General features: G+C 37.0%; 2 protein-coding genes across 7 annotated transcripts in view; both read left to right on the top strand.

Annotated features, from left to right (window-relative positions):
* The window catches only part of LOC135103545 (guanylate cyclase soluble subunit beta-1-like), an 86,483-nt gene extending 78,412 nt beyond the window's left edge, over positions 1–8,071 (top strand). For both annotated transcript variants that reach the window (XM_064009967.1, XM_064009966.1), the window contains 7 exons: positions 259–396; positions 1,866–2,119; positions 2,574–2,674; positions 2,886–3,022; positions 3,752–3,889; positions 4,182–4,339; positions 7,309–8,071. In XM_064009967.1, the coding sequence (XP_063866037.1) occupies positions 259–396; positions 1,866–2,119; positions 2,574–2,674; positions 2,886–3,022; positions 3,752–3,889; positions 4,182–4,339; positions 7,309–7,432 (1,050 nt within the window). In that variant the 3' untranslated portion in view covers positions 7,433–8,071. The remainder of the gene's footprint in view (positions 1–258; positions 397–1,865; positions 2,120–2,573; positions 2,675–2,885; positions 3,023–3,751; positions 3,890–4,181; positions 4,340–7,308) is intronic.
* Positions 8,072–8,823: 752 nt separating this feature from the next.
* On the top strand, positions 8,824–21,531 carry LOC135103544 (uncharacterized). 5 transcript variants are annotated; one of them, XM_064009961.1, is made up of 5 exons: positions 8,824–8,983; positions 12,851–13,122; positions 13,302–13,364; positions 15,395–15,586; positions 19,270–21,531. In XM_064009961.1, the coding sequence occupies exons 2-5, from the start codon at positions 12,925–12,927 to the stop codon at positions 19,789–19,791; spliced, it is 975 nt and encodes a 324-aa protein (XP_063866031.1). In that variant the 5' UTR covers positions 8,824–8,983; positions 12,851–12,924; the 3' UTR covers positions 19,792–21,531. The 5 variants fall into 5 exon arrangements, with proteins under 5 accessions (XP_063866031.1, XP_063866035.1, XP_063866034.1 ...); XM_064009965.1 differs by lacking the exon at positions 8,824–8,983 and adding an exon at positions 9,112–9,213; XM_064009964.1 differs by lacking the exon at positions 8,824–8,983 and adding an exon at positions 9,220–9,354.
* The last annotated feature ends 1,731 nt before the right edge of the window (positions 21,532–23,262 follow it).

Genomic DNA, 23,262 nt, shown 5'->3' with positions numbered 1-23,262 from the left:
CACATACTTTCCAGTCTATCGTCTCCTTGATTCCCTTTCTCTCCCTTCCAACCAAATTTGCTTTCGTGATCATGTCTGTCTCCTTTCCTTTCTTCCCGCATGTCCTTTACAATTACTCCAGTCTCTCTAACTTCATTCCCATTTTCCTTCTATCTCCTGCTGATCATCAAAACTTATATCTTTTCTCACTCATTTATTTTTTTCCTTCCTTCTTATTCTGCCTTCGTTTCTAATTACCTGTCTTCCTCCCTTGGCCAGGTGCGTCCCCACATGGACCTCACCTTTGAGAACATTTTGTCCCACATTAACACCATCTACGTGCTTCGTGCCTACGAGGGCCTCACCACTGCTGCCCGGGACGAGTCCAGCCCCGAACAACGCTGCCTCAGGTTGAAGGTAAGTACGTAAGGGTTGACTGAGTGAAATTTAACGTGGTAGTAAAAAAATATCAAATAAATCAATGAATACATAATAGATAAATAAATAAGTTAACTGAAACATTTGAAACGAAGCAAATTGTGGAATAACGAGTATTGAACAACGAATGAATAACGAATTGTGGAATGACATGTCAGTTTCCATTATCATTATATTATTATTATTATTATTATTATTACTATTATTATTATTATTATTATTATTATTATTATTATTATTATTTACTGCAGAGAGAGAGAGAGAGAGAGAGAGAGAGAGAGAGAGAGAGACAGACAGACAGACAGACAGACAGACAGACAGACAGACAGACAGACAGACAGACAGACAGACAGACAGACAGACACACACACACACACACACACACACACACACACACACACACACACACACACACACACACACACACGCAAGTAACAAAGCTTGAAAGGAATTATTTCAACGAAGTATATTGTACTGAGGAGAAAGGAAAGGAAGAATATAAGTATTTACGATAAATGGGAGATGGGAGGGAGATGAAGACGTTACTGTAGACAGGGAAGAGGGAGGCAGAAACCTGAGACCACTAGAGGGAGATTAGCTTAAGTTAAAACGAACTGCAAACTGAGAAAGGGAAAACTGGTGAAAAAAAAGGAAGAAACTGAAGACGTAGCCGCCAGAAATTATTGTGTTCCTGGAGTAGATAAGCAAATGCAAATAAAGTTTTAGGAACAGAATACGATAACACAAAATAAATGAGTGTGAATGCGAAATGAGAAAGGTTGGAAAGTAGAAAAGGATATTGGAATCAGAGAAAAGAGAGAGAGTCGGGAGAAAAAAATGCAAGGGAAGGCAAACACAGGATAGGGAAGGGTTGCGAGAGGGTTCCAAGTATGCACCCAGGATTGGTGCGAGGGAGAAAGAAAAGAAGTGGTAGGGAAATGAATATAGAGGAAATAAAAGTGAACTGAGGAGCAAGAGGATAAGTAGTAGTAATAGTAGTAGTAGTAGTAGTAGTAGTAGTAGTAGTAGTAATAGTAGTAGTAGTAGTAGTAGTAGTAGTAGTAGTAGTAGAAGTGGTGGTGGTAGTAGTAGTAGTAGTAGTAGTAGTAGTAGTAATAGAAGGAGAGAGAGAGAGAGAGAGAGAGAGAGAGAGAGAGAGAGAGAGAGAGAGAGAGAGAGAGAGAGAGAGAGAGAGAGAGAAATAAAAATGTAAACAAATTAACTTTTGAGGAAAAATAGGAAATTATGAAAAAACAAGAATAGTATTGAGAAAAGATTATAAACCAAATACTCAAAATAAACTTAATTACTATGAATAATGTATGCAACTCATTATTTTTTTCCATGTGATAACCATACATAACCCCTTCACTCTCTCTCTCTCTCTCTCTCTCTCTCTCTCTCTCTCTCTCTCTCTCTCTCTCTCTCTCTCTCTCTCTCTCTCTCAGGGTCAGATGATCTACCTCCCCGAGACGGACTTAATGCTGTTTGTGTGCTCGCCCTCTGTCCTCAACCTAGACGACCTGTACCGCCGCGGCCTCTACCTCTCGGACATCCCCCTGCACGACGCCACCAGGGACCTCGTGCTCCTAAGCGAGAAGTTCGAGGCGGAGTACGCGCTTACCACCAACCTCGAGATCTTGACCGACAAGCTGCAGCAAACCCACCGCGAACTGAAGAGCGAGAGACAGAAAACGGATAAGTGCGTCTGTTTTCTTCACATAATGGAAAACGGATTTATATTATGTTTTCTTCTTCTCTCTCTCTCTCTCTCTCTCTCTCTCTCTCTCTCTCTCTCTCTCTCTCTCTCTCTCTCTCTCTCTTCGTTTTTCGTCTGTTTAATGCTAGATCGGTATTTTCTTTTCTCACAAAATATATTATCTTGTTCCCTTCCGTTTTTCTTTTTTTTTTTTTTTTGCTATATATTTGTTTCAGGATAGAGTAAAGTGTCATTTATATATTTCTATTAGACATTTTCGATATGATGCAGTGAAAGGCTTTGATGAACATTTCACGTGAGGGGAACGAGGTGCAGTCAAATGAAGGCAAAGGGGGAGTGCATAGGTTTATATCAATGTTATTCCTCTTTCCCCTTCAATGGTGCCGTCTATTCTCTCCCTCGGCCTTCCCTCGCCTCGCCCTGCTTCAACTCGCAGGTTGCTCTACTCAGTCCTACCAATCAGTATTGCCAATGAACTGCGGCACAAGAGACCCGTGCCGCCGCGGAGGTACGAGGTGGTAACACTGCTCTTCTCGGGTGAGCAAACAATCCTTCCCTACTTGTGTGTGTGTGTGTGTGTGTGTGTGTGTTGAAAACCTGAGAATGAAAGCGACATCGATTAAAACAGCAGTAAAATGAAAAATATTCCATAAAATGTTAAAACCTTCACTCCAGCCTTCAGTCTTTTACTATGCGTTGCAATTCAATTACCTTGTCCGTGACCTAACCTAGCCTTACATGGTTGCAGGCATCGTGGGGTTTACCGACTACTGTTCCCGACACACAGACATCGCCGGAGCCTCCAAGATTGTACGGATGCTAAACGACCTCTACACCGCCTTTGACGTGCTGACCGACGAAGTCAAGAACCCAAATGTTTACAAGGTAAGATTGCCCTGACTGTTCCCTAACAGATCCTCAATAAATAAATCTTATAATGACAGAGTAAATATCAAGACTGTTAACAAATAGAGCCTCTGATTTCCATAAATAAGAAAATGTAACATAATTAACCTTGTATTATTTATTACTACGAATAAGAGGAATGTCAATGATAATGATTTTAATTCATTATTTTATACAAACCCGTTTTTTTTCAGTTTGTTAATGAAAATTAATGTATTATTTTTTTTTTTTTATTCAACCGTAAGATAACCATTTTGTGTAGGAGGCTTCTTGCCCCAGTATAAGGTATAATTGAACGAGTACGATGTATTTACATATTATAATTTTGCTTTCATCACGTCTTATATCTCAACAATATTGTTTTCAGTCTAGAATATGGATTCAAAACACAATATGAAGCGATACGCGCCAAAACTGCAAAACGCGATATTTATAAAAATTCTACTCAAATACACGTTTTTAGTGTATAGACAAATATTGCGTTTTGTACATATGCAAATATTATGACTGGTATTTCTTTCTCTTTATCTAGACAGGCATTGCAGAATATAACTATGAACACAACGTATTCCCCTCATATCCTCATTAACTCACCTTACGTGACTCCAGCACGCCTCTCACCCGATTAATGCCACTCACTTCCAATCTTTCGTTCCCTGCCTCTAACCACCATTCCACCTGACCTTCCACCGCACGCTTCATCCCCAGGTGGAGACGGTGGGGGACAAATACATGGCGGTGAGCGGACTGCCGGAGACCTGCGACCACCACGCCAAGTGCATTGGTAACCTAGCCCTGGATATGATGGACAAGGCAGCGGGAGTCATTGTGGACGGCCAGCGCGTGGTGAGAGAGAGAGAGAGAGAGAGAGAGAGAGAGAGAGAGAGAGAGAGAGTTTTAAATTGTCTAGTATTTACTTGAATGAATGCTAGAACTCCAAATAACAGGTTCTATTTTTACTATCTACTGAGAGAGAGAGAGAGAGAGAGAGAGAGAGAGAGAGAGAGAGAGAGAGAGAGAGAGAGAGTACTAAAGGAAGAAGCGTTAACAAGGACATAACTCATCCTTTTCTCTCCTTCCTCTCATCTACCCAACACACACACACACACACACACACACACACACACACACACTGCAGCAAATCACCATCGGCATCCACACGGGCGAGGTGGTGACGGGCGTGATAGGACAGAGGATGCCGCGCTACTGTCTCTTTGGCAACACTGTCAACATCACCTCGAGGACGGAGACGACAGGAGAGAAAGGACGGGTCAACGTGTCTGAGGTGTCGTACAGGTGGGTGAGAATGCATAAGGAGAGCAGGTATTATAATGCACTGATGGGAGTAAGGAAGGTCTGACTGACAGATGCAAAGTTCTATAACATTTGCCATCGGTGGAAGACTTTTTTTTTCCTTCTTTTATAACTATTTCGTCCTTCCTATAACTTGAGGCCTTTCAAGAGGGAGGTTTTAAGACATCCTCCAATTTTAGGTGATTCTTTTGACCTTTCTTTGAGGAACTGGATCCTCAGTAGGCCTTTTTTTTTTTCTTCTTTTTTTTTTTGCTGCCCAAGGGCAGTGCCTCCCTTACACACACACACACACACACACACACACACACACACACACACACACACACACACACATAAGAAAAAGATAAACAATATTATTTATGGTCTATGTCTCACCGTGGCGGATGATACTGTTGTTCTCTTTATTGACTTGATTACCAAACTCATTTATGTCATAATTACCATCGCTTTCTTTACAATTAACATTAGCTGTTCAACTGCTACGTACCATGACATACCTTATTCTTAATTTCTTCCTTTTTTTTTTTTCTATGATGATAATAATTTATATGAACCACTTAAATATACGAGCAATGTTATCTCTCATAAATTTAATAATAACAATTATCATCATCACCATCATTATTATCTGCAAGACAGGAATTTCTCAAATAATCAGTAACAAAAGAAGGAAATGAGAGACCGAAGAGGACACGAAGAGCGAGTGATAAGGGAGGAGAGAGTTAGGGGAAGGGCCAATAGACCAATGGGGTGTTTTTTAGGGTTGCCAGATGTCAGCAGTGGCTCAGTCTTTCGAGCTTGGATTATTCTTTCAATTACCGTGAATTACATGCTCTTTTTTGGCACTTGTAACAGTTACACATAAATACAATAAGTAATATTGTTAATAAAAATATAGTTGATCTTTTTTTTTTTTAGTTGTTGGTAAACGAGATAAAATAAATGAATAACAAAATTTTCTCTTTAAATTTTTTGCTGCACGAAAGCACTGCAAAATCGAGCACAGCTGTGTTTTCGAAAAAAAAAAAAAATTTGCTACACTCGTAGCATCTGCTGCATATCTGCTTTTGGTATATGAGCCTCGCCTTCGAAGACATTTATCAAGTAACATTAGACTGCATAGTATCTTGAAAAGAGACCATCCCAACACGAAGACGGTGTACGGGACGCCATTTCGTGTAGTATTCTACGAATAAAACACAATCCACTGGTATTCCTTATTCAACACAGTCCTAAATACAATGTATTGTTCATTTGTGACTTCAAGAAGGTTTATGTTTTTTTAACACTTACCCCGTGAGTGAAGTCTCTTCGCAGCACCCTCTCCCTGTCCACTCTGAACAAGGCGCCACTGTTGTTGTTGTTGATTGTCACCTTGAAAAGTCAAGGTGACGTGGGCCTTGATGACTAGAGATCCGCCCCCTCACCCCCCCAACCAAAAGGCGCCACATCTACACTGATTATAAACTAAATCTTGGCAAATCTTGGACACAGAATGTTCGCTGAGGTTCCACTTATTTAATTTACACTTCGATTAAATCTCGTCGGAGGCGAGATTGGTATACCGAAGACAGGTACTCAGAGATGCAACAACACATGTATTATTGTTATTATTATTATTATTATTATCATTATTATTATTATTATTATTATTATTATTATTTCGAGAACCTAACTCAGGTTGATTTCGAAGTGCTCATCCAGCAAAAATCTTAGAGGCAATTTTCAGTTTGTTATTCAATTTGTATCGTTTTACTAATAAATAAAACGACAAGAATAGTGAACTACGTTTTAATTAACAACAGTATTGTTTATTGTACTGAGGTGTGACTGCTTCAAGTCCCAGTACAATACGTGTTATTTACTATAAATTAAACAATATTCTTTGGGCCAAAAGACTGACTCGCTGGTGACACCTGTTGGTTGGCTACTTGAAAACACACCTGAGTGATGGAGGGACTGGGTAGGTAAGATCACGGGCCGATACAAAGGCACTCCCACGCCCATTACTGGTCTGTGACCAACTACTCACAGCTGCTTGGTCGCGCTAGTCAATCAGCGTAAAGTCATAAACATCTTGAAAACAGCTAGAGTGCTTTTTACTAGAATCTAAATCAGCACAAGTAGAGGAAATTACTAACCTAAAACACATAAAGCATAATAATATAAAACAATGTAATATGTTCATCTCGAGTCAGCACGCGCCACGCTTGAATCAGCTGATGCAATGTTACCAATGTCTCTCCGCAATAAACCCGATCTCCGTCTAGTTTAAATTAAATATTTATTTTAACATACTTTTTTTTTCCATATGGGAAAAGCTAGTATGGCATCACTTCCATACTCTGTCTTAGATGTGAAAAACAAATGCCACATAGTACTTACACAATATCGTAGCCTAAACATGGATCTCCCGCAGCCACCCATCGTCACTACCACTTCGCTATTCATTTTCGTTCTAAATGGTCGTTAGTTGGCCATGCCACCGTTTAAAAGTTGTTCTATTCGCTCTACACTGTTTCTTCCATATCCTACAGTTATATGAAGTGCGAAACTTATCGATTAATTGTCGTAATAATGTTTTTTTTTTTTCACGAATTTTGACACACACACACACACACACACACACGAACTAGCTCACATTACTCTTGCTGTTGACTCTGTACTTAAGACTTCGAGTCGAGATTCTGATCCTTGATTGTGAACCATTGACAATACATAATGGAAAATATTTCAGTGCCTTAATAAATTTTCTATGATCGTGATCACAGTTAAAGAGTAAGAGGGGGAGAGGGAATCCAGATTTAATTGAATAATAAGGAAATATACATAGAGGGTCTAAAAAATGTCACAGTTCAAGTGGTATAATGAAGAGAGAGAGAGAGAGAGAGAGAGAGAGAGAGAGAGAGAGAGAGAGAGCATTTATGAACCACCACACCTCCCATTCCCAGGTATCTGCAGCAGCCGGAGAACCAAGATGATGGGTTCACCTTCACCTACCGCGGCCCTGTACCCATGAAGGGGAGGAAGGAGCCGATGCAGGTGTGGTTCCTCAGCAGACGGAAAACAGCATGAAGGCACTGAAGGCAAGGAGCAGCTGAACAAGAGAAAGGAAGAAAGACGAATACTAATGATTCGCCCGTAAAATTTCTACCAAAGATTTAGATTATTAATGGATTTTATTATTATTATTATTATTATTATTATTATTATTATTATTATTATTATTGCAATGTATTGTTCGTTTTTTTTTCTTTTTTTTACCGTGTTTATTTTTTCTATACTGTAGCAATTTTGCACGATTTGTTTTTAATCCGTTCTTACCACCACTGTTTTATAGTTGTTAATTTAAATCATATTAGTGTTACCTGAGTTGACATCACACGGCATTAATGTTGTGTAAAAACTGAAAAAAAAAAGATATATATGGCACGTCTATAGACAACCTATTTGTGTAGGGGAGAGACTATAATAGTATATGGGTATTTACCTTTACACTGTAACCGCTTGTTCTGATTTCATTTGTGATTCATTATGTAAACGGGATTAACTGTTTACGAAGGTCACTGATTTTCGTGTTCTTCCTGTGTTAAAAACAAAAAAAATGCCATAAACATTTTGTGTTGAGGCGTTTTGCTCTCAGGTGATCTGGTCTTCGTGTGTGTGTGTGTGTGTGTGTGTGTGTGTGTGTGTGTTGATATTCTAAGAGATCTAATTAAATTAAATTATAATATATCCAAACAGTATCATTTAAAACCTCTTAAGCTAGATATATGACTACTTTCATCCCTCCTTCTTCTTAAACATTCCTCTCTCCTGCCGTAGCTCTCATCTTCCACTCTTCCTATCCCTTTCATCCTTAAGCCTTTTGTACATGACGAAGCAACGACTACTTCCTCATCAATGTTTCAGAGGATTTGGGGCTCAATGTTGGCAGTCTCAGCGTTGCAGCACCTTGTCATAAATGCCTTTAAAGGAGGCTCTAGTGGGAATAATTGGAGTAAAGAAGAAAAGTACGAGCTCATTGAATTCATAACTAATAGATGTGATTTCGCCTTGATCTGACTGCAGCAGAAGACAATTCGATACTACACGGAGCAGAGGATGAGGTATTGTGAGCGAATTCCACTAAAGAATTCATAGCTACGGTCTGACACGAAGAAATTAAGTGATAACATACCTCAGCTTCAGAGAGAGAGAGAGAGAGAGAGAGAGAGAGAGAGAGAGAGAGAGATTTAAGCTAAATCATTAAATAGATAAACAAATAAACAAGTAAATAATATATATATATATATATATATATATATATATATATATATATATATATATATATATATATATATATATATATATATATATATATATATACACACACACACACACACACACACACAGAGAGAGAGAGAGAGAGAGAGAGAGAATTACTCATGGATTGTCATTATTGTATATTTGGTTCGTAAGCACTTTTCATTACTGTCCTTGTGCCGATGGTCAGTGATGATCTAAAAATAATAAAATCTTCAGTGGAAGGAAATTTCGTCATGAAATGCAGGGAGTAAATCTGCAGCTGGCAACACTGTGTGTCTGGTTGACACGCCGCTTGCTCGGTGACGCAGCATCGCCCAGGTAAGGTATTTTTTCGTTTTCCAAGACTGCTCACAAATCCTGACTGATTACACTCTTTCTTGATAATCACACATGTTAGGGCACTTCAGTGGAGAAGTATCATTACGTGACAGTTGATACATTCATGGTTAGGTGAAGTCATTAGCCAGGGATACCCTTCGGATCGTATGTCGTCCCTGGGATACCTCGTTCTGTGGGACAAATTGCTATCTCTTTGTGGTTAAGTCAAGGTGATATAGTTGGTTTAATGTTGTGTTGAATTTGCTCAGGTATTCGATACATTCTCCACAACAATTTATATATTCATGTTTCTTGTTTATCGCTCCCACTTCGGTCGAAGCCCTCAACAGAACCCACGCATCTTAATTCATGTAACTATTTACTTAGTGGTGGGTTAAGAGGCAAGGGAGCAAGTACTCATAAGGGGGTGCCACTTCTCAGTTATTACTGAACAAGGTGCCGGTCATACCTGTTTTTAAATATCTTTATGTTGTCACTTTTTACTACATTTTCCGGCAAGTTGTTCTACTTGTTTATTACTTTTGAAGAGGAAAACATGGACCTCATGAGAGTGCGGTGCCTGGGCTTCATAAGCTTTAGGTTATGATCTCTTGTGTGTGGGTGGGAATGGCCAGTGACGAGTTTAAGGAAGTTCCTACCGCCGCATACCCTGTCATACCCCTTGAGGATATTAAAGACTTCTATCATGTCTCCCCAGGTTCTTCGCTCTCCAGGTTGGTAAGGTTGAGTCTTGTCAGCTTTTCCTTATAAGGCAAGTGAGCTAGTGTAGGGACTAGCTTGGTGGCCCTCCTCTGCACCTTTTCCAGCCTGTTAATATCCTGCCTGGTGTACAGGGGCCCAAGCCTGGATGGCAAACTCCAGGCGGGGACAGACCAGGGACTTGTAAATCAGTGGCAGTACTGTCAAGAGTAATCACACTGTATATGTCATGTTAATTGTCAAAGTTTCCATTTCATAGCATTCAGAAAAAAAAAAAAAAACCCTTCTTAAACCTGGCGAGATCCTTAGTCCCTCTGATGTCAAGTGGTAACTTATTGTATAATCTTGGGACAGCAGAACTGAAGGCACACAATCCAACATTTGAAGAAAACCTCGGTTCTTAAAGTGTAATTCCTGTCATGACTCTACAAGTATTAATAACTTTACCTGATTCCATTATATGTAATATTTCTCTTAAATTTCGTGGATGGCCCATAATCAATGCTTAATGTATCAAGACACAAATGGTAATCTTGCTTTTACAGTTAGCCAGTAGAGCTCAATCAAAACAAAAATAATTCTCTCTCTTAGTGATGTTCCTTTAATTAATCTTTCAGCTTTGTTTAATATCTTCTGTAACTTCTTAGTTGGAGCTTGGGCAGATGATAGTAATAATCCACTCTTGATACAACATTGTTAATCACCAATTTCTTGACTGAACCCTTATCCTGGTACTTCTTGATAAATGTAGTATTTCTAAGATGACATCATTTACCTTGCATTTCAAAGTTAGAGTGGAATCTAAAGTCCTGACCACATCAGGAAACATTGTTTGAAAACACTGTTTCCCAACAGTTTCCAAACAGTTTGGAAAATGTTTCCAAACTGTTTGGAAACAAACTTTGCAAATTGTTTGAAAACTGTTTGGGAACAGTTTATAAACTGTTTCCAATCAATCTTTCACATGTATTTCTTTCCCATCCAGAATGGAAAACACTATGTGTGTGTGTGTGTGTGTGTGTGTGTGTGTGTGTGTGTGCGGCAGAGGTGATGAATCAGTACCAACACGAGGCTTGCAGTGATAACACCATGTGGTGAACAGAAAAACTCTAGAACTTATTGAATTGCTCCATTTATCTCCAGTATTGTGGGATATAACATGCATAGATTATAAGAATAAGATGAAGGTGGATGCCATGACAGAGAACATCAAAACCACCAAAGTACAGTTCAGAAGGGAGCATCCAAAGAAAATTGGTGAAACTTGTTCCATCTACTATCAGATCTGCCAGAAGCAAGTCACCATGAAAGGGAATTTTCAAAAAATTTCCTCACCCATCTCTTCTTTTTCTTGCCCTTCCTTAAGTGTATTATCAAAAGTGCTAAGTAAAATACAGTGGCTGCTGCAGCAACCTGTATACTCACAGGCATCCTGACAACTACTGAGGTCTGGACAGGAAGCAATATGTGGAAACAGTTTCCAAACAGTTTGCAAATTGTTTCCAAACTGTTTGGAAACAGTTTGGAAACATTGTTTCCAAACAATGTTTCCTGGTGTGGGCACTTTCAAATCATGAACACTTTCAACAATATGAATTTCATTACCATTTATTGTCATATTAATAGCATCAAGATATTTTAACTGTCTTTCTTTCCTACAAGCTTGAATTCTGTTTTCTTTTCATTTAATTTCAGTTGCTTATAATTTATCCAGTCTTTTGACTTAACATAATTTATTTTTGCACTAGTGTTCTCAATGTCAGTGATAGAAAAGTAAAACTGGATATCATCAGCAAATAATTTAAATCCTACACCATGTCACTGAAATTGTTTTGATAAGCCAGTTGTGTAGATACAGAATAAGATAGGGACAAGCACACTTCCTTGTGGAATCCCTCTCAACAGAGCCTCATTTGAAGAAAAACAATTTCCAATTTGTACACAATAGCTCCTGTTTTGTAAAAAGCTTTCTAGGTATTTCAGTGCATTATCTATAACTCCAGTGCCTCTCAGATCTTTCACAAACAAATCATGGACCACAGTATCAAAAGCTGCACTAATATCTAAAAGAACTAGTATAGCACATTACCCTTTCTTCATAATCTTCTTTCCAATAGTTAACCAACTTGGGGACCTTGTGGAAGGTGGGTTTTTTTGTGTGGGTGAAACACCATCCCATTCCAAAAAGAACTGAGAAGCATACTGAAATGATTGTAACCACAACAATTACTTTCAGCAGAGATTCATACTGTCATTATATTAGCAGCAGTCAGTCAGCAATCAGTAGTCAGTGACTGACCAAGCTGATATGCCTCTATGTCTAAGAGCTAAAGGCAGAAATTCTCACACAAATTACTGCCCTACACCAATGTTGCTTGCCTTCAGGCCCAGCATGAGTAGGATGCGAAGGATCTTTCCATCATGTACAACAGAAAAATCTAGGGATGTATGGACACATGATATCTCTGACAGTCCTCAGACAAGACTACCCCATCATCCAGATGCCCATAAGTGCTCCCAACAAATGAATTTACCCACAGCTGAGCCATGCTTGGTACCAGTCACTACTCAGTCAGAGAAATCCAGTTCATAAAACACACATCATCTCTGCACTTACTTTCCCATTTATCATGGGGAAAAAATGTACAAGGGAGAGTGGGTCCCCAGCCCAACATCATTCAAAGCTGAAAAAATAATAGAAAAGATGTCATATGGTCTGAGAGAGTATATCAACTCACTTCTAGAAGAGACCACAAAAATTGTATACTAATTATGCATCCGTTTTTAGCAGTCCAGAACATAGGATGTGTTTGTAAATTTATACATACTTGAACTTGCTGAATGAGTCTAGTGATGATGTACCAAACAAATGAAAGCTCTTGAAGAAATATTTTATGAATGTCTCAAATTATTGCATGTGAGGAAACTGCAGCATAGTATTGATTTAATAAAATGCTGGAAGATTTCCAGTAGCTTAGTGTCATCTAATTTTCAAAGCCATTCTGGCTATAGCAGTCAGCACAAGAGGACATTACTGTAAGATGTGTTTTGATATCATTAATTAGGTTACAGTCCAAAAAAAAACCCTAAATTGTCCAGTGTATGAGATGACATGGTTTTGATATTACAGGCTTTATGTATTTACAGATTCAAGAAATTTATAAGAACTTAGATATTACCAATGAGTACAAGTTTATGACTCTGGGCACACAAACTTGCTGATGATGGAGTGTCATGTTTGTCTGGAAAATTATAACGAGGGGAAGCGACTGCCAAGGACCCTCTACTGTGGGCATACTATTTGTACCCAGTGCCTCAACCAAATCATGAAGCGCCGTCCCCTAAGATGTCCCTACTGCCGCACTTACCACAGGGGGTCAGTCCTCTGCCCAGCTGACCTCCCTCTCCATGAAGAACTGGTCAGTATGGTGTGAATTTATCTTTCATAGCAACTTAAAATGATCTTCCATGTGTACTCAGTTGTAGCATATGTCTTGTAACCTCACACTTCTATCTCTTCATTTATGATAATTACACTGCATATTGAATGGTTTATGAAGGATATTTTTATATGTACTATTTCATTTTTTTCCTTCAGATAGCAAAAATGGCTGAAGAAAAAGAGAGCCATGAGCAATGCAGCACAGATGATCCTTTAGAGGTGAGGGATATAGCACTTATGATCTGTCAACAGTCTTGCCTATTCATATAGCACCACTTGCATAACATATTATTTTTTCATATATCTACTTTCCCCCACATTTCATTACTCTGTTGTATAAAGGATGGTTTTCATTTGTGCAGCCAATCATTCTGGAATCTTTCATGTGTCTGTTGCACTCTTGCTACATCTTTAGTTTCCTTCTTAATAATTTTGGGCAGCAAATATTCTCCATTACCACAGTCTGAAGTACAGAGCAGGGATTCTGGATAACAGTCAAGCAGTTTTATGTAAGATTGCTTTCTTTCCTTTCTCTAAAAACACCAGAAGTGAGGATTTTTGTTAGCTTTTGTCCTCTCTCTCTCTCTCTCTCTCTCTCTCTCTCTCTCTCTCTCTCTCTCTCTCTCTCTCTCTCTCTCTCTCTCTCTCTCTCTCTCTCTCTCTCTCTCTCTCTCTCTCTCTCTCTCTGGTTGCAAAGAAAAGTTTATGTAGAATGTCTCAAGAACATTTCCTGTAAGCTTTACATGTATTAGTAGGGAAGAATAAGTGGGAGGACCAAGTTCATTAGTACCTACCTCTGGTTACCAGTTGCTGTTACATGTCAGTGAGGTGTGTGCTTAGTTGAAGGAAGGAGTTGTAATATCACTCTTCTAGACTGCGCTTTCCACAAATGTACTCATTTTAAGGTCTATACCATAGATGGGCATTAATGTGATAATTTATCATGATAATGATATTGGGTTATTGGTTATCCAATAATTATTTTTCCCACATTATTGATTCATCAGTATCACCAATAATTTGGGTTCCAAACTAGCGATAATCAATAATTTTAGTTTTTGGAACATGAGCATGTTGAAGTTTTAAACTTTCAAAATCAAATGTAGTTATTTTACTTACAACAGTACTTTTCATTAGTGAAGAGACAGGATAAACATTGAATTTGAAGTCTTTTGTAAGGTTTTTCTAAGTTTTCTAAGATAAAGATAAAAAATAAAGATTTGGATTTATCAATTTTTTATTTAAAATATCAATAACATTATTGCTATTATTGGAATTTTTAATTTATCAATTTATTGGTTTTCAGGCGATAAATTTATCGCCAGTTATCAATTATCGGTTACTGGCAATGAGGTTATCCTTATTGATTTATTGGTTATCGTGATAAATATTTTCATTATCACACCCAGCTGTTGTCTGTACCCTCATTCACAGCACAGAATACGTTGAAACAAGCTGACATTACCACATGAGAATAAGGAATTTCTGTGATATGTGTAGCCAGTACAGCTAGGCACCACAGGTGCAGATTCACTTCTGCAAATGCACAATATAACTCAAACATAACAAACTGCAGTTTTAACCTGTACTAATATAAAACATTGGTACTGGCATGCTGCTTGACACCTAGTATCCTTCTCATCTCATTCTTACTAAAGTAACTCAACTACATCACAGTGCTTTGTTATATTTTTATTCCATGGCCTCATACCTTAACTAATTGACCAAACTTTACATATATATACAAGCTCCTAACAGCATCTCTATTCACATTAAAGAACCTTTAGATGTAATCCTTTTCTAGTGTCTGGGTTCTACATCAGACTACTTTCATTCTATGTTCAGATCTCTCTTGTATATGCTACTGTTAAACTATTGAGCTATCTCATGAAATTTTTATGCTCTCCATGCTCAATATCCTTCATTGCATTATATGCCCAAATAATGCTACCATATGTTTTTTTGCTAGATTTTGTTATGGTGCTCATACCTCGCTTCCAAAACTTAATAAGTTCTTGCAAGTATTTTTTTTTTTTTCTCTCATTTTAATGATTTCCATGTTGAGCTTTTGAAATAATATTCAGTTTCTTCCTCTACAAAATTTCTATACATTTTTTATTTTTTATCTTCTCATATCATAATAGGGAATACAAAGCTAATTAACTGGTTACTTTATAAATCTGAAGTTTTTTTAGAGAACATTTATAAACCAACAATGACAATATGTGCTGATCATAAGCTTCGTTCAGACAAATCAGCTTAATGTACTCAAGCTGAGGGAAGATGTCAAGAAAGCAAGTACAGATGGACACTCCCTGTGGACCCTGCTGCCAGCACAGGGAGGCCAAACACGGCACTCTCGAGTCAGCCTCTTCAGCAACCGTCTCCATCTTCACGCATTGCAAGATGGAGAACCTCCCTCAGGCCCACAGACATTCCCGGTAAGCTGCCTTTTAAGTATTGGCAATTTACTTTGAATTGCTTCTTATATCTGCTAATTAGTATTTTGTTCTAAAACACTAACTTTTCATTCTTTACAACCAGAAGTTTGTTCTTGATCAACTTAGCTTTCATTTTAGCTTGGTTTTTAATTTGTTGCATTCTTTAATTTTGTTTCATTCTTGCTTTCAACTTCAGTGTTGCTTTTGTTTCATAGTAGGGGATATGTACCATGATGTATAATAAATGTTTTAAGAAAAATTGCTTTTATAGTGGTGATGAAGTGCCATACCCTAAGATGGCTAGGTCTGCTGAAGAGAATGGGTGCAAAAGAAGTAATGAAAGGATGCTAAGGAGATTCAATGTTTTAGGTACAAGAAGGCTTCCCTTTTAAAAAATGAGAAGCCTGAATACATATGATAAAAGAGGGAGAAAAGGGGAGGAGGGTTACTTTGAAGGATGTACTATTGGCCACACTCCTGCGAGGTCCATTTAGTGTTGTCAGTGCTGGCCGAGATAGTGGCTCCAAAACATTAGTAGAGAGCTTCGCTCAGCCCACTCATCGTGGTTGGGAGAGGTAGGGAGGGGCAGAGTGAGGGAAGTAACAAGTCTCCCTAATACCAATGAATGGGTGTTCTGGACTTTCTATCATGGCCAGCATTGGCAATGTGAAGTGGACCTCGCAGGAGTGTGGCCAACAGTTCATAGTATACAATGATGAGTACAATATGAATTATTGCATGTGTTATCTGAGTGGCTATCTGCAACTAGGGGTCAAATGCTAATCACCCTGAAATAGAGTTGATAACAAAATCAATTCCAGAACTTTCTCACTGACCTTGAAATTATTGAAATTTGAATATAGTTGTATTGTGCTGGTACTAACATTAGTAGATCATAGTAGTGTGTACCTCATCAGCTACAGTCTTGCCATCTTTATCTTATTTGGTCAATGTCAGGTGTATGTATAGGTAGTTGTTGATAATTAATGTTCTTTCTGATATAATATCTTAGTATACATGTCCATTATTCAAAGATTATTACACATATGAAAAATATCCATATGATGAAGATGGTAGAAGTGTGCCTAAGGTACAAACTACTATGATCCATGAATATCAGTAGCAGTACAATACATCTGTGCTCACATTATTGTTATTTCCATAATAACAGAAAAATTATACAAGTGATTGCACTATCAACTTTATTTCATGGTGATTGGCTCTTAGCCTTTTTTTTGTAAGCAGCCACTCATATGGCCTGTGAACATGAGTATAGACATGATTTTAAGGTTTAAAATATTTTTGGAACTTTAATTGATTGAGTGGTTACTAAAGTTTAATATATTTTTGGAACTTTAATTGATTGAGTGGTTACTAAAGTTTACTTCCAAATTTATTTCAGATTTTTTTCAGCATGATAGCATTACCATCAGCAAGCTCATCATCATGTTGACTCCCTTAAGCAAAGAAAGTGTATTCAGTTTTTTGTTTCCACTGCAACACATCTGCAGTGTGCAGAGAAGGCCTGACAGCATGCTGTGAATTATATTATCAGTCATCCCCACAGTGTTTTCTTGGCATAATTACACTTCATTGGCTTAATCAGAAATTATTCTGAAATGTAAAGAACACAGTAAATGCAAATATTTAGCAACTCTTCATTATTATAAACATGGTATAAAAACACCAAAAATACAATACATTCACCACTTTGTAGCTCAAAATTTTCTGAGCCAACTTGCAACAAATTTGTATATGCTGCCATACACTTTCCCTGTAAATATAACATAGAATATTATATCCCAACACTATTACTTTATTTACACAATAGTAGAAAGTATATAATCCACTGCTTTCATCAGCTAATCATAATCCAGGTTTATCCAGCTTGAGATGATGTGAAAGAATGAATGAAGACATTTGCAGACTGCTTGCTGAGAAGAGACTAAGTGATGGGCCTTATCACTCCATACTCATCCACATGAGTGTTGGCAATGAGTTCATTTGATAGTTCTTTCTTGGATTTTTACCCATCCAATTTTAACATGATTCAGCAAGAAACTTCAGATTTAGGAAATTTAAAATGTATTTGATGTGATTTATATCAAAATTTGTGTAGTGGATGTCTATGTTTTGACTCAAACATCAAGGTGCCTGAGGGATTTAAGGAAATTTCCTGCAAAGAGCAGTGCAGTTAAGCAGAAAAAAAAAATCATTCAAATCATTCAGACAACAGCTAGTAGACAGAAAACCAGCTGATCACAAAATCCAAATAGGAGCTAGACACCTGATGTTACCATTGTAAAATATTCAGTGGGCCTTTTTATTATTGGATTTTTGTTGCCCTTGGCTGGTGCCCCTCCTACAAAAAAAAAAAGGACATGAGAATGAAACAAGACTGTTGTTGACCTCATGTCCTCTCTGTCTGTCTGTCTTAATAGAATAAGAGAGGGATTGCAGTCTGCTTTCCAAAGACAAATCTCTCTCACAATACTATATGAAGACTTGCAGAATTTTTTTTATAAAATTTGAATGCTTTCAGAAGTTCGATTAGATAGCCCTGTCTGAAATGAAGATGAAAGGAAAGAATGAATCTGAGTTTTGAAGAGTGAGTAGAAGGAAGTCAGATGTTGAGGGAGAAAGTGAGAAAAGGAATGATTATGTTAGTATCTCTAGAAGTGTACTGAGGAGTGTTGACATGGAAGGAAGCTTCATTGACTGACTAGCATGGTTGGAAGTGAATGGGTGTTTGTGAGTGTGCATGGGCCTGACAGTGAGAGAGATGAAAAGAAAAGAGAAACCTCTTGCTATAATGTTGGTGAGGATCATTAAAGTTTTGAAGTTTTGCTGGAGGATCTGAATACTAGAATTAGGAATGTAAAAATTGAAGGTGTAGTTTGTATACATGTGCCTGTAAGAAATTACCTGGCAATTGGAAATAGTACCTAGTTTATGAATAAATGTACAGTAATCCTTTGTGGATAGTTGAAGTGTGTCTGACTTCTGCCTGTTGTGGGTTAATTTGGGTGTGGTTTGAAAGATTTTGTTTGAGTTAAGTAAATGATAAAGTGGTGAGTGACAGAAGTTGGAAGGTGAGTGGACTGTAGTGAACTGATGTTCATGAAGTAGGGGAGAATGGCAACTTAAGGTTCAGTGTGTAGAAGAGGTTTGGGATATGAAAAGGGGTTGGTGATGGGGTGACAGAGGGAAAAGAATCATGGAGTGAAGTATGACTAAAAAGACATGTATATCAGGTGTGGTTACAGAAGAGAAATGAGTTTGCCCACACACACAAACTCTTTGGCAGCAGCATGTAAATGGGCAGCCTGAGATTCACACTATGCTCAAGACAGTAAGGATTTTTCACTATCAAGCAAACACTTACTACTTGACCTCTAAGCTTTCTTAAAAAGGATTAAGCTGGTGATCATGAGTTCAGCACATGATCCTGAACATCGTGATTGTAAATCACACACACACACACACACACACACACACACACACACACAGTCCTGTAATGAAAAAGATTGTTTAGTAGTACTAATTTGCAGTATCAGTGCTTAATTTTATTTAGCATTACATGTTAAAAATCTGCAGCCTTATTAATTGAAGTTCTTTTTAGTTACAAGGTAATGAACTACGTGCAACATAAAAAAATATATGCTTCTCTTATTCATTTCCAGTATAATGAGATCCAAGATTTGCAGGATGAAGATTTTTGCATTGTATTTTTTGATGTATCTTGGAGAGGGAACTACCAAGGCCGTGTGTATATTGTGCTCCTCGACCATGAAGGAAGGACTCGTCAATTCAAGGCACTATGTACAGGGCAACTTGGACCATCTTATGTGGGTACTCGCTTTTTAGAGGTTGCACGAAAAAATGAGCTAGGAGAGCAGATTTGGGGAGGTGATTATGAAAGAAATGATGGCACAGGAGGGGCAGCCTTACCTGGGATGGACCGAGGCAGAAAAAACAAGCAAGATGTGGTGGCAGGTCTTGTGGCAGGGTTCTACTTCACTGGTTATGGGCAAGATCACTGCCCCTCTCAGTTCGGAATATACACCAGAGACTGGCCAGGTTATATAGAAATGTCCTCCCTTGGAACCGTGATTGGAGGAATGGATGTTATCAACACTGTTGTCAGGCTCGACAATATCCAAGAAGCTTTCATCTCTGATTGTGGTCTCCTCTTGTGTCACTAAAACAACTCAGTGCCCTTACATAAAAAAACATTTGAAACATCAGCATTATGATGTTAACTCATCTTCACTGTTATGCATGTGATGTCTTAAGATATATAGATTTTTGTTCCAAAGACAAGTAATGCTCATTATATATATAAGTACTTAACCACTGAATGTCTGCTGACATTTTTCTAAATGTCACCCATGTTTAAGATTTTTTTTATGAATTTAAATTGTTTACTTATAAAACCTCCTGCCTTGTTCATTTTTGGGGTGAAAACTGGTTCATGAAAGTTTGCGTTTGATAAATTAAATTTGATGTGTCAATTTCATAGACTTTCATGACACTCCAGCTAACCATGGTTGATCCCATGAACTTGTTCAGTGGATGCTTCCATTTTCTGTAGTGTGGATATGGGATGTATATTATATCCATGCACCTTGAGATCTGTGTAAGACACATAAGAAGAAAGGGCAGGGGGGAAGAGTATTTCCCCATTACCCATGTTTTAGGTCTTATTAAACTGTCATAGTCTGAATTTTTTTCAATCAAGTTTCTATATGCATACATACATACATTTGTATTTACATATGTGAGGCAACATAACATAATATAAAAGTGTGCTGCACTTACTTGTGACCGTTGGCATGGCACTGGTAGCATCACCCTGCTGGGGCCTCGTCATGTGGAGTGGGATGGCCAGTTCCTTTCCACTGCCTTTATGTTCCCAATCATAACTTTATGTTTGCAAACAGTGAGAAGTGCTCTTTGAATGCAGCATTATCCTCATTATAATGTATCACATTAAAATAATGAAATTACAAGTATGACACAACACTGAACAAGAACTTCCTCAATGAAATCATGGTCATGATAGAAGAGTTTTGTCAAAATAGTATAAATTATTGTTGCAACAAAACAAAAAAATGAAAACATGAATTTGTATACACGTGCTTTTTATTTTATTTATGCTATAGATATTTTAAATTTGGATATTTAAATGTGTAAAATAAGATATTAATATTGTAGTTTTACTATTGACTTATTCCTGAAAATGACTGCCAGTCTCCTGTTGGGCAGATGTAATATCAGATGAAATTAAGTCATTGCATGGTAATCAGTGATAGTTTTTTTGTTTTTTTTTTCCATCAACCATGATCGCATTACTGAGCATTATAACTCAGTAAAATAAAAATTTTATGTGACTGCGAGACTGGTTAAGGGTACAACAGACAGAAAAATAATTGCCACTCCATATAAAGAGAGAGAGAGAGAGAGAGAGAGAGAAATTTCAAAATTAAAATCAGTTTTGTTCCAGAGGTTTCTTGAAATATTTCCCAAAAGATACTCAAGTCTAAAAAGGTGTAAAAGCAGAAAAGAGAGTATCCCAGAGTGAAAATACTGTTTAAATCTCACATTAATTGGTGAACAGAATAGGGATGAAAGCAGAAAAACTGTAATTACCAAGTTTAGGGAAAATCTATCCTGAAAATAATCATAGAAGATAGAAAGGTATGTAACACTGCTGAAATGTGAAAGATCATAGAATTAAAGAAGACAAGTTAATGGAAGAATCTGACACCTGGATACTAACAGGAAGTGCATGTAAGAAGTTCCACGTACATGAATATCAAGCTCCATACAAGACATTTAGGGAGCTGGATTAACAGTGAGGTTATGTTTCAGCAATGAAAATTTTACAAGTGTGTGCAACATGCCATAAGATATCAATGTAATAAAAATATGTACAACTGTAAGGTTGTGTTCATTGATACTTCTCAACTTCTCGTGTCTCTGTAATTATTCTATTTTGTGTCTCAAAACATATAAATATGTACATATTCTTACCAAATTAATATTAATGTACTAACAAGCACCACCCTTTACATGCAAAAAAAAAAAAACTGGTCAACACATAAACACCATTTTCTTGGTGCTAACCATGCCGAGTACTTGGAATTATACTTAGCAGTGACCACTTACTGGTAGTTTGAAATATTTAAGAATAGGATTCTTGTTGTATATTGCAGCAGTATATTGTATATATTTATACATAAGTAGTGTGTGTATTCTGTATGAGCTACTGGTAGAGTAACTTTTCAGTGGTAAAATGTCAAATTTGTATATAATGAAAATGGCTTAAAGCTCACAACTTGGCAAGATTAATATTTTGTAAGAATTTAGATGAGGCATACTGAACTTTTTGTGTTGTTTTGAGCTTTAAATTATTATTTGAGTTGATGAATTGTTAAAATAATATGTTCAATGTTTCTCTGTTGTGGGTTGTAAATTCAGAACTTTTTCCTCACCAAAAAAAGTATGTTTGCAAGAAATAAGTCAAAGCTACAGAGTAGTCTACAGATAATGTAATTACAAATGTAGAGCAAACACTTGAGCTTCATCATAATATTTTTTTCAGTCCTTTAATTCTCCCTTTCCAAAATTTCAGTTACTTTCTTTATATTTCAGTTATTTGAAATCTGTATAATAATCATATGTCAACAAATAACTGTTCTGAGATAACAGTGACAATGACTCTTTGGTTGGGCCCATGAGGAAGGTCATAGAGAACATATGGTGTGGGTCTGACCTTGGGGAGGCCAGATCAAGTCAACTTAATTTATTAGTGTCTGCCTCCATTGGCCTGATTGATTTTAATGAACTTGCTGGCATTTGTCTAACTACATTCCATGACTTTGCTTGGCTGATGCTGTGAGCCTTTGCCTCATTTTAAACAAAAACAGCAGTGAAGCTGCTTATTACACAACAGTATAAGTGATGGAATAGACCTTTATTTATCTTTTTCAATGCCTGAGAGAACCAGCCTAGAAAGAAAGATAAAAAGTCCTCTTACAATGCTCTTCTTGAAAAGAAATAGAAAAATCATGACTGGATTTTTTTTTAACAGCAAGTTGTAGAGTACTATAGTTTATCAGCAAAAAGGGATGGAAGAGTGAAATGCAATCATAAATGTCAAACTGAGGCGTAAATAACTGTCAGGAGATGATTTGGTAAATAGATATTTCTCTCTTCTTATTGATATGCTTCATTAAAAGTTGATGAATCCATAATACAATGATTTTGTAATAATAATATTGTAATTGTAAAAAGAATATAGTAATAGCGCATCATGTCTCAACAGCCAAATATTGAACTTGACATCAAGTGAGAATTTGTTACTTATATATATATATATATATATATATATATATATATATATATATATATATATATATATATATATATATATATATATATATATATATATATATATATATATATATATATATATATATATATATATATAAACTTTTTTATTTATTTTTTTTTACTAAAGGATTGGGCATTTTTTAAATAATTGAAAATAATCGCACTCAGTCACCTTACTTCACTTTGGAGTTTCCTGAATAAACAATGTATATTTGTTAATATTTGACAACTGAATGAAAGGATGAATTTCATGTCAAAAGTTTTGAGAGTAGAATATA

Source organism: Scylla paramamosain, chromosome 9, assembly GCF_035594125.1.
Source record: "Scylla paramamosain isolate STU-SP2022 chromosome 9, ASM3559412v1, whole genome shotgun sequence".
NCBI lineage: Eukaryota > Metazoa > Arthropoda > Malacostraca > Decapoda > Portunidae > Scylla > Scylla paramamosain.
The sequence above is the reverse complement of the archived record's forward strand: the minus strand, read 5'-3'. Positions and strand labels throughout refer to the sequence as shown.